Consider the following 17,406-nt stretch of genomic DNA (forward strand, 5'->3'; position numbering starts at 1 on the left):
CAGACTGTGAGATCATGACCTGAGCCAAGATCAAGAGTTGGATGCTTAACTGACTGAGCCACCCAGGCACCCCTCAAAATTACTTTTCATAATAGTTTTGATTTTACTTTTTTTAACTTGAAAATAGCCATTTTTCATCTTATCAAGGATCATGATCGTTTATACTGGATAAAGAATAGAAGCATTCTCTTTATTTTCCCAACATTTGGATTATGAAAATTTTCAAACATACAGCAAAATAGAATTTTACAGAGAACAGCTGTGTACATACCACTTAAATTGTTTGTGAACATTTTACTATACCCATGCATACCCATCCATCCATCCACCTTTTCTTTTGTTCATCCACCATCCTTTTTTTTTATGTAGTTCGAAGTAAATTGCAGGCATAATTTCTTTTTTTTTTTTTAAACTAAGCATAATGCTATATTTTAGTGTTGGCTCAAAAAATAAGTACTTAAGGGGTGCCTTTGGTTGAGTGTCTGACTTTGGCTCACGTCCTGATCTCATGTTCCATGGGTTAGAGACCCACATCGGGCTCTGTGCTAACAGCTCAGAGCCTGGAGCCTGCTTCAGATTCTGTGTCTCCCACTCTGTCTGCCCCTCCCCTGCTTGCACCCTGTCTTTCTCTCTCAAAAATAAATAAAACAAAAAATAAAATAAGTACTTAAAACATGAAAAAGTAGTGAACTTGAAAAATAGATTGTATAATTATGTAGATGGCAATATCTAACAATGCAATTTACAACAGATATAAGTTTGAGAAACCTTCATGTTTTCAGACTTTTTTTTTTTAATGTTTATTTCTGAGACAGAGAGAGAGCATGCGTGGGGGAGGGACAGAGAGAGAGAGGGAGACACAGAATCCGAAGCAGGCTCCAGGCTCTGAGCTCTCAGCACAGAGCCCGACGCAGGGCTTGAACTCACAAATTGTGAGATCATGACCTGAGCCAAAGTCAGTCGCTCAACCGACTGAGCCACCCAGGCGCCCCTGGACATTTTTTTAAAATCATGAATATGTCTAGTGTCTGCCTCTTCAGGTGTGATGGTCCAGCCCAGCTTGATCCAGATATATCAGCTATGAATGATGTCTGATGTGCAAATGTGGTTTGGGTTCTCTGGGAAATTTTATGAGGAATGAGAGTTCTAGCTGTTTATTTCATTAAGCTGTAGGAATTAGGTCAAAATATTTATCAAATCTTTGCCATTTCCAGATACTGAAATAACTGCATGAGGATCTACTTCTCCTTAAATGGAAATAAGAATTATTTATTAAGACTCATTTAAATTAAGATGCAGAAGAAATAAGGCCTTTTATTCCAATATCTGTTGATAGGTGGCAATAGTACTTCGAAGACTGAGGGAGCTACAACTTCAGGAAGTGGCTTTGCGGCAGGAAAACAAGCGTCCCAGCCCGCGAAAGCTCTCCTCTGAACCCCTTTTGCCTCTGGATGAAGAAGCTGTGGATATGGACTATGGCGACATGGCTGTAGATGTAGTGGATGGTGAACAAGAGGAAGCCTCTGGGGACATGGAGATTTCCTTTCATCTTGATTCAGGCCACAAGACTAGTAGTAGAGTGAACTCAGCAGCCAAACCTGATGAGGGAGGATTGAGGAAAAACAAGTCAGCAAAACAGGGTGACAGAGAGAGTTTTAGGAAGGCCAAGCAGAAGTTGGGTTTCTCAGCATCTGATCCAGATCGTATGTTTGTTGAGCTATCTAATAGCAGCTGGTCAGAAATGTCCCCTTGGGTGATTGGCACCAATTATACTCTTTATCCTATGACTCCTGCTATTGAGCAGCGACTCATTCTCCAGTATTTGACCCCCCTAGGAGAATATCAGGAGGTAAGCTTATTGGGAAGAATGCTGTTCACACTTTGGGACTAGTGCTTATTTCTGAGATATTTTAGGTAGCATTTTATACTCTGAGGTGTTTTTACTCTAATACAGAAAAGTCTTTGCCTCAAACTGGTGAAGTCTTATTCCACTGGTAAAGTCTTAGGTCACTTCAGATGTAGGTCTATTTGATAAAAGTGGGTTTGTATGTTTATAAGGGAGTGGGGGGGGGGTACCTCATTTTTTAAAAATCTTTTGTCTTCATAATGGAACAGGAAATATGTGAAAATAAACCCAGTGTTAAGATTTATTTTTGTTTTCATTTCAGTTACTTCCCATATTCATGCAACTTGGATCACGGGAATTAATGATGTTCTATATTGACCTGAAACAGACTAATGATGTCCTGCTTACATTTGAGGCACTCAAGGTAAAAAAATTTTTTTAAGATTTTTTTTTTTTTTTTTCTAAGTAATCTGTACACCTCACATGGGGCTCAAACTCACAACCTTGAGGTCAGGAGTCGTGCACTCCACTGATTGGGTCAGCCAGGTTCCCCACTTGGGGTAAAATTCTTGAAAATGTTAGGTACTGAGTGTTTTATTGACATGGATGTACCCGTGTGTTTTGGTGTATAGCATCTCTGAGTTTTATTGCTCAGGGCATTTTCATTGCCAGAGGTGTCAAAATAGTAACAATTGAAAATTTCTTATTTTTGTAGAAGAGATGAGGCTTACTTACTAAGTGGTTTCACAGAAATTCAGGAGTCTGTCCTACAAGGTTGAATAGTAGAAAGTGGATCTAGATCTGGGGATGGCCTCAGTTATTTTTGCTGCATAGGAGTGGAAAACTACGTGTATAGTACCTTATATCCTACTTTTTAAATATTCTCTGTCAGGCAACATTACTTTTTCTGAGTTCTTCATTATTTACATAGCGTATGATGTTAGCTTATCTAGAGTAAACAAAATGTGAATTGGAAAATGAGTAAAGAAGTAGAGGCAGACCTAAATTCAGTAGAGGTAAGTGACTTCCTAGGTTGCAGAGGCACTAAATAGGGGAGGGCAGGTTAGCTAGCCCATGAAATTCATACTTATTCAAGTAATCTGAATGGAGAGAGATAAATTGAATGAATAACATTGTGGCTATCATACAATTCTACTCAATAGGTAACTAATGAACAGTACCTTTCTGTGATGTTTACACTATTAGGTAAATCAAATCTTTATAGTTTGGTTAAGACAGTCATGTAAGCCTATGATTTCTTTTAGATCCTATAGATGTTGTGGAAAAAGTATGGGGCACAAAGGAAGGAGTATTGTCTTCTTCCTGAGAAACGTTTCCAGAAAAGACCTCTGAAAAAAGAAGTGATGCTCTTTCTGGCTCTTTAAAGTTACAACTTTAAGGAAAAAAAAAAAAAAAAGAAAGAAAGAAAGAAACAACTTTATTTTTGATATTCTAGAGCTATGCTATCCAATAGAAGTTTCAGTAATGGTGGAGGGGTGCCTGGGAGGCTCAGTCGGTTAAGCATCCGACTTCAGCTCAGGTCATGATCTCACAGCTTGTGAGTTCGAGCCCCATGTCAGGTTCTGTGCTGACAGCTCAGAGTCAGGAGCCTGCTTCAGATTCTGTGTCACCCTCGCTCTTTGCCCCTCCCCCACTCATACTCTGTGTGAGTGTGTGTGTGTCTCTCTCTCTCTCTCTCTCTCTCTCTTAAAAATAAACATGAAAAAAATTTTTAAAAAGTTTTAGTAATGGTGGAAATTTTCTATGTCTCTGCTTTTCAATACAGTGGCTACTAGCTGTATGAGCACTTAACATGTAGCTAGTGTCACTGAGGCATTGAATTTTTTATCTTAATTGGTCTCGTGTGGCCAATGATTACTGCATTGGACAGCAGAGTTCCAGAGTATATTGAAATGAAATGGAGGTGAGGAAAGTTGCCTTTCAGATGCCAGAAATTTTAAACTTGGAGGAGGTCAGACATACCCTGTATAACATATCCCTGTGTGTGGATGTAGTGTGTGTGTGTGTGTGTAAATTCATTATACTTTGAACATTGGAATGCAGCTAGAGGTCAGAGTTCTCTCTAGTCCAAAGGTCTTGCTTTCAGATGCAGCATCCTGTCCTGAACCAGGATATAGTGGAAGAGGGGATTTGGGCAGTTGCTATTTCCATAGGTTATGTATGAGGAATTATAATGGATATTGTTATTCAGCTATTTCCATGCAGAGTCATAGGGGATTAAAGAAAATGAAATAAGGGTGAACAGGGAAAAGTTGCAAGAGATCTTTCTTGCAGGGAAATAATGTAGAAAGATGTGTACTCTTGTTCAAAAGGAAGGTTCAGTTGTATAGGAGAGGGGGATAGGTGTTGAAGTTAAAATAAAAATGGGTTAAAATGTAGTCATTTGAAGAACCAGACCTTATACAGAGATACAATATAAGGAGAGAAAGTAGAATCTTTGCTTACATGAGCAAAGTGATCTAGGTTATAGGCTTTGTATTGGTAAGGTTGAACCTGCTTATTACTCTCTTTTTACCTATCCTGGCAGTGGAACTGCCACTTTATGGTAGGGACGTGAGAAAAACTACATGCCACCTTCTAAGGGTTGGCAGGGAACCATATGTGGTTTAGCTACTTGGAGGACAGACTTGGATAACAGACAAAAAGAGTAAAGAGGTAAGAGATTTGAATTACATATGAGGATTAGTCTGAATCTGGGTGTTGAGAGAACTTCTGAAGAAGGTACATACCTGTTGTTTTTGCCATTAACCCTGGCAAGATTTGTATCAAGTTACATACTTTCCAGTCTGTTTTGTCTCTACTTTGTGCCTGCTTCACCATCTGGAAGACACCTTGGCACGAGAAACACGAGGGGGAGCTCTAGTTCTTCCGAGGCCCTGTCCACATTAGCCTGGGTTGAAGGTCATGAAGTAGCCTGCTGCTTGCATTGTACTTCCTGCCTTTAAAATTGCCCAGAAGACCAGGTCTACCCAGAGAGACTAGTGGGAACTGAACAGGAAGTTAACAAAACTTGAAAGATAACATGCTTTTAAAGATCTGTTTAAAGTGCATTCTGATAAGTTCCAAACATTTGCTAGTTTGGTAATTTGCTTGAAGATGGTTGAAGCATGGTTGAAGATGGTTATTTGGGGTTCTATATAATGAGGTTCAGTATAAAAGAATACAAAATTTTGGGGTGTCTGGGTGGCTCAGTCGGTTAAGCGTCCGACTTCAGCTCAGGTCATGATCTCACGGTCGTGAGTTCGAGCCCCACATCGGGCTCTGTGCTGACAGCTTAGAGCCTGGAGCCTGCTTCGAGTTCTGTGTCTCCCTCTCTGTTCCTCCCCCGCTGATGCTCTGTCTCTCTCCTTCAAAAATAAATAATAACATTAAAAAAAAAATTAAAAAAAAAAAAGAAGACAAAGTTTGGTATTTTATTAGATGATAAGTCTGTGACTGAGCCAAAACTAGAACATAGAGCTGATTATATTTAAAAGGATTAAAATGGGAAGGTTAAGAAAAATCCTTTAGGGAAGCTATGTAATAATAAAATGGTTGTGGGACTATGTCATTGTTTATGGCAGTATTTTTCATTTCTTGTTTTTCACCTTTATGAAAACCTTTGGTGTTAGAAGGGGATGTTAGGAAATCTTAATAGGTTTTTTTCCCCCCTCAGCTTTATTGAGATATAATTCACATACCATAGAGGGTTTTCTCTGTTTTTTTATTTCCCTTTAAGCAGTACTGGTTTTATTTCTGTTGTGAGGGAGTGTTTGTCTATTTCAGAGGATTCCTTTTATTTAGCAGCTTGATTTAATGTTTTGTGAAAAGATTTTGTGATTATTCTAGATCCTTCCACAGTAACATGTGTCCTCTTTGTTTAGCACCTTGCATCTCTCCTGCTCCATAACAAGTTTGCCACAGAGTTTGTTGCGCATGGTGGAGTACAGAAATTACTGGAAATTCCTCGTCCTTCTATGGCTGCAACTGGTGTATCCATGTGCTTGTATTACCTGTCCTACAACCAGGATGCCATGGAAAGAGTAAGTCCAGTCCATTTAGAGTTTGGGAATGGGATTGGGTGAGGAGACTTTTTAGCACCTTCACAGAAAAAAATGAGTAGTTGGGAGTTTCTTAATGAAATTTTAATGAAAATAATTTTAATGAAAGAAGCAGAGAACATGATGAATATATGGCTTTCACAAAGCATTCTAAAAATGTAAAATTGTTTACAAAAGATTGTTTTCTATTTGTTTTTTTTTTTTTTTTTTTAATTTTTTTTTTCAACGTTTATTTATTTTTGGGACAGAGAGAGACAGAGCATGAACGGGCGAGGGGCAGAGAGAGAGGGAGACACAGAATCGGAAACAGGCTCCAGGCTCTGAGCCATCAGCCCAGAGCCCGACGCGGGGCTCGAACTCACGGACCGTGAGATCGTGACCTGGTTGAAGTCGGACGCTTAACCGACTGCGCCACCCAGGCGCCCCATGTTTTTTCTATTTGAATTAAAAAAAAAAAGCAAGGTAGATTGAGGTCTAGGGGCTTTATTTAGTTTTTGCCATTTCTGTTGAATTAGTATTAGTTCTTGGGCTCTTGTCAGATGTTGTTAATGGAGTTATATTTTGGGTTTTAGAGTCAATCTATTATAAAAACAGATGATGCTTTGTATGTGTTAACAAATAACGTGTGGTGGAGATAAAATAATTCCCGTTGTTCTCAGGGCTCCAGAGTTTCCCCATCTGGTTGTTCTGTTTTTCCAGTTAAGACTTGTTTATTTAGTGATTTAAAAAAAAAAATGTGAATGAGTTACATTTGAAAAGTAGTGGGTCCCTAGACACACCTAGGGAAACTCTTATCATTTCCATGCCTGGAATATTTTTTCTAATGTTCTGTGTGTTTTGGCTCTTCTGGTAGAGTGAAGTTGGTAAATTCTTCTTGAGCTATGTCTTGATTCATCTTTGCATATTTGTTAATAAAGTAATGTTTTAGTTTTAATTTTTTTCCCTTTTGTGATCAATACTATGCAAAGATATGTATTCTTTTGAGAATAGCAACTTAATCTGTAGGTGTGTATACAAAATTAATTATGGCTAAGATAAAAAAGTAAACCTGGGGAATGCTTTAGAATTCATTGATCCATAGGAGACATTTTGATCCATAGGAGACATCGAAATGTATGTGAAACGAATCAGTGAGTGGATGGATAACAAATTTGTAGACTTTAGTATCAGAAGGCTCAAGTCACTTTTATCACCCATGGATAGTCTCTTATCTCTTTGAGCTTCTTTCTCATCTTTTTTATTTTATTTTATTTTTTGAGAGTGAGACAAAACATGTGAGCTGGGGAGGGGCAGAGAGAGACAAAATCTTAGGCAGGCTCCACACCCAGCACAGAGCCATCTCTGGGCTCAGTCTCACTACTGTGAGATCATGACCTGAGCTGAAATCAAGAATTGGATGCTTATGGGGCACTTGTGTGGCTCAGTTGGCTAAGTTTCTGACTCTTGATTTCAGCTCAGGTCATGATCTCATCGTTCGTGGGTTTGAGCCCCACATTGGGCTCCATGCTGGCAGTGCAGAGCCTGCTTAGGATTCTCTTTTTGTCCCTCCCCCGATTGCGCTCTCTCTCTCTCTCTCTAAAACAAACAAAAAAGAGTTGGATGCTTAACCAACTGAACCATTCAGACACCCTCTTACCTTCTAAGTGGGAACTGATACCCTATGGAACTGAGCACTGTGAGCATTAGAGGATGTAAATATTTGCAAAATTTGGCATTCAGTAAATAGCTCAAATTTAAGTATCTAAATTTAGGGTGTTCATGGGCGCCTGGGTGGCGCAGTCGGTTAAGCGTCCGACTTCAGCCAGGTCACGATCTCGCGGTCTGTGGGTTCGAGCCCCGCGTCAGGCTCTGGGCTGATGGCTCAGAGCCTGGAGCCTGTTTCCGATTCTGTGTCTCCCTCTCTCTCTGCCCCTCCCCCGTTCATGCTCTGTCTCTCTCTGTCCCAAAAATAAATAAAAGTTGAAAAAAAAAAATAAATAAATTTAGGGTGTTCAGTTTGGAATAGATTGTTACAGAATTTCATTTGTAACTTAAGTTTTAAACTCCGAATGACTGCATTAGTGATGATCATTGTATTCTGCACAGATAGCTAGCTACAGTGGTGAATTTTTCATCCCTTTTTGAAGGTTCCTTTGCCTGAAATTTTTAAAAACTGTTTTATTTTTTGCAGGTTTGTATGCATCCACACAATGTTCTGTCTGACGTGGTGAACTATACTCTGTGGTTAATGGAATGTTCTCATGCCTCAGGATGCTGCCATGCTACCATGTTTTTCTCAATTTGCTTCTCCTTCCGGGCTGTGTTGGAGCTCTTTGACCGCTATGATGGTCTTCGTCGTCTGGTGAATTTGGTGAGGTTCTCAGTGGCTTCTTTTTGTGAGGAATAGGGGTCTTGCTTGTCTTGGCTGCCTTTCAGTAGTGTTGAAGAGAGGAACCTTTTTTTTTTTTTTTTTTTTTAAGATTTCATTTTTAAGTAATCTCAGCACCTAATGTGGGATTCGAACTGACCACCCTGAGATCAAGAATCACTTGCTGCACCAAGTGAGCCAGCCATGCTCCCCAAGAAGCAGCTTTTGACTAGAAGAATTTTGCTATCATTTTTTGTGAATGAAGTCTTTTACTTCTCTTAAGCGATTAGAGGACTCTGCCATTGTAGACTTGCCTTGAATATAGTAATCTCATAGGGGGAATTGTGTTGATAATCTTGATCTTTCTTAAAGCAGTGGTTTTGTGCCTGAATGTCTTTCAACATGATTACAAGCTATGCAATTTTTCAGTAACTGTTTAATGTTTTGCTTATATACGGCAACTCTTAACATGTTTTATAGACAAATGTGCTTTGATGTTTGTTAGTCTTGTTGAGCATGAAAGTTTACTGTAATCCTTTTCCTCCTTTTACTTTTTTCTTTCTGTTTTTTCCTTCCTTCCCTTTTTCCCCATCTTTTTGTCTCTTTCCTAATAGATCAGTACTTTGGAGATTCTAAATTTGGAAGATCAGGGTGCACTTCTGAGTGATGATGAAATATTTGCTAGCCGCCAAACTGGGAAACATACCTGCATGGCCTTGCGCAAGTACTTTGAGGCTCACCTGGCCATTAAATTGGAACAAGTAAAACAGTCACTTCAGAGGACTGAGGGTGGCATTCTTGTCCATCCTCAACCCCCATACAAGGTGAGAGGACATTGCCATAAAAGGAAAAGTTAACTCTTACAGCATTGTTGGGCCTAACACTCATTGAGATCAATGGAGTTTATGCAGTATGTACATTGTTGGATTATACTTGCCTTGTGTAGAGGCAGAATACTTGAACATGGATGTATCAGGGACTTGTTTTGCTCCTAGTTGTAAGTTGCTACTAAAAGATGAACTGAAGTGTGTATAAAAGGGCTTTCTTCTATGAAAAGTACTAGATATCCTGCCTCCTTCTGTGTGGAATTCTTTTTCTGAAAGGGCACGTCTGTTACTCCACTTCTGTATCATTTTTTAACTTTCTTGATGTGTTTTGGAATAAAGATGTGTTTTAAAAATCACAAATTGAAAACAAACCAGTTATTTTATGTGGTACTTCTTTTTCAAGTTGTGAAATATATGTACCAACAAGTTGTGAACATTTTGTTACCTTTTTTTGGGCAAAATGTATTATGAGTCTAATTATAAGTAAAAGATTAAACATATTCATTATTTCACATGTGGGCTATTGACTCAATTGTGAAATTTGAAAGCTGTTATTACTTAGGTTTATCAAAACTTGTTGACTATTGAGCTGTGATGAGGAAGGTAGCAAGCAGGTAATAGAGTTCTTTAATAATATGCATCTCTCCCTATAGGCGTGTTCATATACTCATGAACAGATTGTGGAAATGATGGAGTTTTTGATAGAGTATGGTCCAGCGCAACTATATTGGGAACCAGCTGAAGTCTTCCTGAAACTTTCTTGTGTTCAACTCTTGTTGCAGCTTATTTCTATTGCCTGCAATTGGAAGACCTATTATGCAAGGTGGGATTAGAGAGAGGTTTTAAATGAAGTTAGATTCTGCCTTTTGGTTAAGGTGATATTGGTTTGTATATAGTGTATGCTTAGCAAACATTTGTTGAACTGAATTGAAATTTTGGGTGTGAATCTGAGAAAGTAGATTAAAGAGGATAATGTGTATATACATACGTATATACATATATACGTATGTATATACACACATATATATACATATATAATTTAAATGTTTATTTTTGAGAGAGTGCGTGTGCATGTGTGGATGCACTAGTGGGGGAGTGGTGGAGAGAGAGAGTTAGAGGATCCAAAGCAGGCTCTGTGATGACAGCAGAGAGCCTGATGTGGGGCTCGAACCCATGAATCATGAGATCATGACCTGAGCCAAAGTCAGATGCTTGACTGAGCCATCCAGGTGCCCCTACGAAGATAATCTGTTTTTTCTTAACTTTTAAAAATCTTTCTTTATTTTTGAGAGAGAGAGAGACAGAGCATGATCAGAGGAGGGGCAGGGAGAGAGGAAGACACAGAATCCAAAGCAGGCTTCAGGCTCTGAGCTATCATCACAGAGCCCGATAAGGGGCTCGAACCCATGAACCATGAGATCATGACGTGAGCCGAAGTCGGACACTTAACCCGACTGAGCCACCCAGGCGCCCCCGGAAGATAATATTTTTAATTTACAGAATGTTTGTTTATATATATGGTTCTGATGATTATGAATACTGCACAAAAGATGGGGATCAAGGTCTGTGCTCTTACAGAAGTTATGTAATTTACACAGCTGCAGAGGTGGGTTTGAAGTCCTGTCTTGAGACTGCAGTTCAGTATTTTTTTTTGGTACTTAGACTTTAAACATCTCTCTACTGGCTGACAGCCACACATAATCTTCTTTCATAGAAAACTGTATTTTGTGCTTTTATGATTTTCACAATTCAGTTAAAAGCAGTCAGGGCACAACAGGATGAGGCTCAGAAAAGGACAGCTGATAGAATCAGGAGTTTGGGTGGGTTCTACTTGAGTGTGATATCAGAGAAAGTTATATTTTGGAAAAGATAGAATCTGAAGAGAAGACAGTAACAAAGTTTATGAAGAGTGATTCTTTACCTTCTTTCCCTATCCATTCATTGTCATAAAGACAAGACTGCCTTATTTAGGGTGCATATGGCTTGTTTGTGAAACGCCAGGATAGTAAATTTAGGGAGATAACTTTTGGAGCAGCCATTTTAAAACTTTTTGGTCTCAGGACCCTTTTATTGTATTAAAAATTGAGAACCCCAAAGAGCTTTTGTTTTTGTGGTAAATCTGTTGATATTTAACAATTAGAAAGTAAAACTGAGTAAATGTAAAAATACTTACGAATTTACTTAAAAATAATCTTAACCCCATTACACATTAGCATTTTTTATGAAAAGTTTCCAGAATAAAACCAGATGATTTCAGCAAGGTTTTTAAATGTCTGCCTAATATCTCATATTTGCTTCTGTATTCACTCTTTTGTGACATCACACATGACATAGCCTCAGAAAGCTCTAGTAGCCACTTGTGAGAGAGTGAAAGTGAGAAAGGAAACTAACACCCTGGTATTATTATGAAAATAATTAAAAAAATTTTTTTTAGGTTATTTTATGAGAGAGAGAGAAAGAAAGCATGCACGCGTGCCAGGGAGGGCAGAGGGAAGGAGGATCCCACACAGGCTTCACATGGTCAGCGTAGTGCCCAATATGGGGCTCGAACCCATGAACCTCAAGATGATGACCTGAGCCGAAACCAGGATGCTTAACCAACTGAGCTACCCAGGTGCCCCTGAAAATAGTTTTTATATCAGGGGACTTTCTGAAAGGGTCTCAGAGATCACTGGGTTCCCCTAACCACACTTGGAGAACTGTGTTTTACTTTTATTATTTAAGTTTTAAGTATTTATTTTGAGAGAGTGTGAGTGGGGAGGGGCAGAGAGAGAGAATCCCAAGCAGGCTCCACACACTGTGGTGAGCTCAACGTGGGGCTTGATCTCATGACTGTGAGATCATGATCTGAGCCAGTATCAAGAGTCAGACCCTTAACTGACCAAGCCATGCAGGTGCCCTGAGAACCACTGTTTTAGAGTATTAAAGTAGATTATTATGTTCACTTGAACTTTGTTGAAAAGATGATGAGGGGCGCCTGGGTGGCGCAGTCGGTTAAGCGTCCGACTTCAGCCAGGTCACGATCTCGCGGTCCGTGAGTTCGAGCCCCGCGTCAGGCTCTGGGCTGATGGCTCAGAGCCTGGAGCCTGTTTCTGATTCTGTGTCTCCCTCTCTCTCTGCCCCTCCCCCGTTCATGCTCTGTCTCTCTCTGTCCCAAAAATAAATAAAAACGTGGAAAAAAAAAAATTAAAAAAAAAAAAAAAAAAGAAAAGATGATGAAAGCTCAGAAGATAACTAGGAATGTTATAAATACATTTTTTGAGTGGCAAATTCATATTTGATTACAAAGAAAATATAAATATATTGGGAATGTGTCCTTTAAAAGTTTGTTTCTAAAAATCAAATACTTGTTTCTGTTTAGAATATACAGATCCTTAGAGAAGGAAATGATTTTCAGCTACTGTTAATTTCTCTAGTCTTTTTTCCATAATGTGTGTAAATATACCTAATTGAGATCATAAAATTTAACCAAATTCATCTTTTTATGAAATAATTCAGTATACAAAATGTACAGAGACTAACATAACAACCCAATATGCAGTGTTGGCATGTGGTGGCATTATTTGCTTCTTTCTCAATTCCTTTTTCTGCCTCTCCATAGTGACCAGTCTTCTGAATTTGGAGTATATCTCTCCATTCATATTTTTATACCACACACGTGTGTGTATAAGCAATAATATAATACTCCTTTGTATGTTTTTAAATTATATGTTATCCTGTATGCATCTTTTGCAACTTGCTTTTTTCAACCTTGTGTTTTTGAGATGTATATATGTTGATATTTATTTGAATTCACGTGTTTCTATATTAGTTTATTACCCTATTGATGGACATTTAGTGTTTGTTACTTCCTTTTTTGCTATCAATTGAATGATACCACATACCTCCTTTTGGGGTCTCTCTGGGGATATGATGTATATAGCTGGATTGTAGGGTGTCTGCATTTCATCTTTATTGGATGTTGCTTTACCATTTTCATCTCAACAGCAGGATATGGGGATTCTCATTTCTCTGCCTTTTTATCAATACTTGGTATGGTCAGACTTAAAATTTTATGTTTTCTATTTTATTAATGTTGTATTTTGAGCCTCTCCCTTTGTCCTTTAGAATTCTTTGAGAACGGTTGTCCATAGCTGCAGAATAGTTCATCAGATGAGTGTACTATAACTTAACACACATGTGTTCCTACTATCTGTGTAGGTTTTATAATTCTTTTGTTATTTTAAATGATGTGATAATGGACATCTTAACACATAAATGCTTGTTTGTATTTTTTTTTTTTTAATTTTTTTTAATGTTTATTTCTGAGACAGAGAGAGACAGAGCATGAGTGGGGGAGGGGCAGAGAGAGAGGAAGACACAGAATCCGAAGCAGGCTCCAGGCTCCGAGCTGCCAGCACAGAGCCCAACGCGGGGCTTGAACTCACGAACCGTGAGATCATGACCTGAGCCGAAGTCGGTCGCTCAACCAACTGAGCCACCCAGGCGCCCCTTGTTTGTATTTCTGATTATTTCCTTAGGACAAATTCTTCAGGTGAAATTCCTGGGCTAAAGCTTAGGCACATTTTTAGAATCTTGTTTCCTATTTCTAGATTGTTTTTCAAAATGAGGGTCCTATTTGTACTCCCACCAAAAGTTTGAGAGCATTTGTCCTTATACATCCTTATCAGCATTGGGGATTATCCTTTGTTTTTAATTTTAGCAGTGGGGAAAATTCCATCCCCACTGTTTTGAAAGTAATGTCATGGTGACTTACAAATGCTCTCTTCATGTCTTGGCTAGGGACAGAGCCACATAGGTAGTAGTTCTGATCTATTCTGTATCTCAGTTTAACTTTTTTGTTTTGACTGTCTCCTAGTTTCCGTTTAACTAATTGTTTTTCCTGTCCAGGAATGATACTGTGCGCTTTGCTTTGGATGTTCTGGCTATTCTCACTGTTGTGCCAAAAATCCAGCTGCAGTTGGCAGAATCAGTGGATGTGCTAGATGAGGCTGGCTCCACCGTCTCCACTGTAGGTAGGTTGTACCTTTACATTTTTGTGATTGCTTGGTCTGGATTTGTTTTCTTTTGCAATTCTGGCCGTAATTGTGTACCTGATTTGCAATATTAGAACAGAATGTAGTAGTGGAGAATGCCTTGTCCCATCTAAGTTGTGCTATACACTTTTATTTGTTTTTATTATTATTTTTAATGTTTGTTTATTTTTGAGAGAGAGACACATACACACTGCACGAGTGGGAGTGGGACAGAGAGAGGAGACACACAATCTGAAGCAGGCTCCAGGCTCTGAGCTGTCAGCACAGAGCCCAACGCGGGGCTCGAATTCATGAACTGCGAGGTCATGACCTGAGCCGAGTCGAAATCTTAACTGACTGAACCACCCAGTTGCCCCTATATAAGGGAATCAGTTGTGTTGGTGAACTCAGGTTTTCTAAGTGATACATGTGCTATGATGGTACAAGTTCATTCTTGAAAACCTGTACTCTGCCGAGTCTTATACCAAAAATAAAGTTTATGGGAAAAATGGGTTAGGGCAGACAGTAGAAAACTTAAAGCAACTTTGTAATCTGAGCCCTAACTCCGTAATTGGCAAGCAGCTCAGAATGGACAGAAGCTATCATACATAATAAAAGGAAAATGTATCGTATTAAGAACAGGTCAGGTAAGGGCTCCTGCTAAGGTGAGCATGGGAAGTGGTATGACTGGCTGTGGGTCTTGGGGTGTACCACTTTGGGGAGAAAGCCTGAGGTGCAGCCACTTGTTTTTAACTTTCTTCATATATAGCAGAAAGGGTTCCTGATGCCATTGTGGCAGCCAGGCTGAGGGTTTTTCTCCTTTCTGCTAAAGGTTTTAACTTATTCCTGCTATTTTTGCTCCCCTTAACCCAGGAAAAATTGCACATGACCCTGGTAACTTCCACATAATACTGACCTCATTCCCCTGTTTAACAACTGCATATGAAGTATTGTATCATGAAGCTATATTGTAGTAGAACTGATTGTATTTTATTCAAAAAGTTACTTGTCCTTTAATAAAATGGTACAGTAGTTTCAGGTGGAACAAAATGAATCGAAGTCTAAATTTTGACTCTGGAACAATCATTGAATTTGGCTGTTAGTTTTTTGAAGAACAATATAAAATGTTTTGTATTTCTCCCCAATAGGTATCAGCATTATTTTGGGAGTGGCTGAGGGTGAGTTCTTTATCCATGATGCTGAAATTCAGAAGTCAGCACTTCAGATTATCATCAATTGTGTTTGTGGCCCGGATAACCGAATTTCCAGTATTGGCAAGTTTATCTCTGGAACTCCTCGGAGAAAGCTGCCTCAGACTCCGAAAAGTAGCGAGCACACCCTGGCCAAGATGTGGAATGTGGTTCAGTCCAACAATGGCATCAAGGTGCTCCTGTCCTTATTATCCATCAAGATGCCCATCACTGATGCAGACCAGATAAGGGCTCTGGCCTGCAAGGCCCTAGTGGGCCTTTCTCGCAGTAGCACTGTCCGGCAGATCATCAGCAAACTGCCCCTTTTCAGCAGCTGCCAGATCCAGCAGTTGATGAAGGAGCCTGTGCTGCAGGACAAGCGCAGTGACCATGTCAAGTTCTGCAAGTATGCTGCTGAGCTCATTGAACGAGTGTCAGGAAAGCCTCTTCTCATTGGCACTGATGTGTCTCTGGCACGACTGCAAAAAGCAGATGTTGTTGCCCAGTCAAGGATTTCCTTCCCTGAGAAAGAGCTGCTTCTGTTGATACGTAACCATCTCATTTCTAAAGGGCTTGGGGAGACAGCAACCGTGCTGACGAAAGAGGCTGACTTGCCCATGACTGCTGCTTCTCATTCTTCTGCCTTCACCCCAGTCACTGCTGCTGCTTCTCCTGTCTCTCTTCCCCGAACACCTCGCATCGCCAATGGCATTGCAACTCGACTGGGCAGCCATGCTTCTGTGGGTGCCACTGCCCCTCCTGCCCCCACTGCCCATCCTCAGCCACGGCCCCCCCAAGGTTCACTAGCCTTGCCTGGCCCATCTTATGCAGGCAATTCCCCCTTGATTGGTAGGATCAGTTTTATCAGAGAGAGGCCATCACCCTGCAATGGCAGGAAAATCAGAGTGTTGCGGCAGAAGTCGGACCATGGCGCCTATAGCCAAAGCCCAGCCATAAAAAAGCAGTTGGACAGACATCTTCCTTCCCCACCTACGCTGGACAGTATCATCACAGAATATCTTAGAGAGCAGCATGCTCGCTGCAAGAACCCAGTTGCCACCTGCCCACCTTTCTCCCTCTTTACTCCTCATCAGTGTCCTGAGCCAAAACAGAGGCGGCAAGCGCCAATAAACTTTACCTCAAGGCTAAACCGCAGGGCATCATTTCCAAAGTATGGAGGGGTGGATGGCGGATGCTTTGATAGGCACCTTATCTTTAGCAGGTAAGGAGAGGCCACCTCACTACCTGGGAATTGGAATGATTCTTCTATTTAAATCAAAGTGTGATGATTCCAGAAAGCTGGACTATTTGTTGGTCTGAAATACCAGTGATTGTCACTTTGTGTAAATACATGAGTAACGTGACTGTACCCCCTTTTGTCAACCAGGGGTTCCTTATGTGATTGTTATTGTTAGGATATTATTAGGATAAGGATACTCTGTGTTCTTGTTACAACTAGTGTGTTTTCTAGAACTCATGCAACATTCTGTTCCTAACTAGACTCCCAAACTTGTTTTTGTGCTGGTCCAGTTGTTTCCTGTTCTGATTCTTTACAAATCTCACATAAAGATGAGGGGATCACAAGTTTTAAATATGAGGACTTTTGTTATTGTTAAAACTTGGAAGTGGAGGTCCTTTTCTCTCACTTAAAATGAAAAGGAAGCACTGAAGGTCACTATGATATTTTGGGAGAACCCATTTGAAACATAAATGCTCTTTTTTTTTTAAATTTTTCTTTCATCCTTTTAGCAAAGTTTTCTTTTTTTGGATTCTTTGTGCGTTGTCTCTGATTTTTCTTTTTTCTTTTTTTTTTTTTTTTTTTTTTTTTTGCTTAGGTTCCGTCCTATTTCAGTGTTCAGGGAAGCCAATGAGGATGAGAGTGGTTTCACTTGCTGTGCATTCTCAGCACGGGAGCGGTTCCTGATGCTTGGCACCTGCACTGGGCAGTTGAAGCTCTATAATGTGTTTAGTGGACAAGAGGAGGCCAGCTATAACTGTCACAACTCGGCTATCACACATCTTGAACCTTCCAGGGTAAGAGTCCCTTCCTAGGTGGTTCTCATTCATTCTTCTTTGATGATTTGGGAACTATGGGCTTGTGGGCTGGCTGTTAATTTGTA

General features: G+C 39.8%; 1 protein-coding gene across 5 annotated transcripts in view; it reads left to right on the plus strand.

Moving 5' to 3' along the window:
• The window catches only part of DCAF1 (DDB1 and CUL4 associated factor 1), an 87,819-nt gene that overhangs the window by 38,097 nt on the left and 32,316 nt on the right, over positions 1-17,406 (plus strand). For all 5 annotated transcript variants that reach the window (XM_086698099.1, XM_086698100.1, XM_086698097.1 and 2 more), the window contains 9 exons: positions 1,337-1,849; positions 2,169-2,270; positions 5,731-5,889; positions 8,078-8,257; positions 8,869-9,078; positions 9,735-9,904; positions 13,972-14,096; positions 15,245-16,508; positions 17,122-17,320. In XM_086698099.1, the coding sequence (XP_086554225.1) occupies positions 1,337-1,849; positions 2,169-2,270; positions 5,731-5,889; positions 8,078-8,257; positions 8,869-9,078; positions 9,735-9,904; positions 13,972-14,096; positions 15,245-16,508; positions 17,122-17,320 (2,922 nt within the window). The remainder of the gene's footprint in view (positions 1-1,336; positions 1,850-2,168; positions 2,271-5,730; positions 5,890-8,077; positions 8,258-8,868; positions 9,079-9,734; positions 9,905-13,971; positions 14,097-15,244; positions 16,509-17,121; positions 17,321-17,406) is intronic.

Source organism: Puma concolor, chromosome A2, assembly GCF_028749965.1.
Source record: "Puma concolor isolate L17-30 chromosome A2, mPumCon1.1.hap2, whole genome shotgun sequence".
Taxonomy (NCBI): domain Eukaryota; kingdom Metazoa; phylum Chordata; class Mammalia; order Carnivora; family Felidae; genus Puma; species Puma concolor.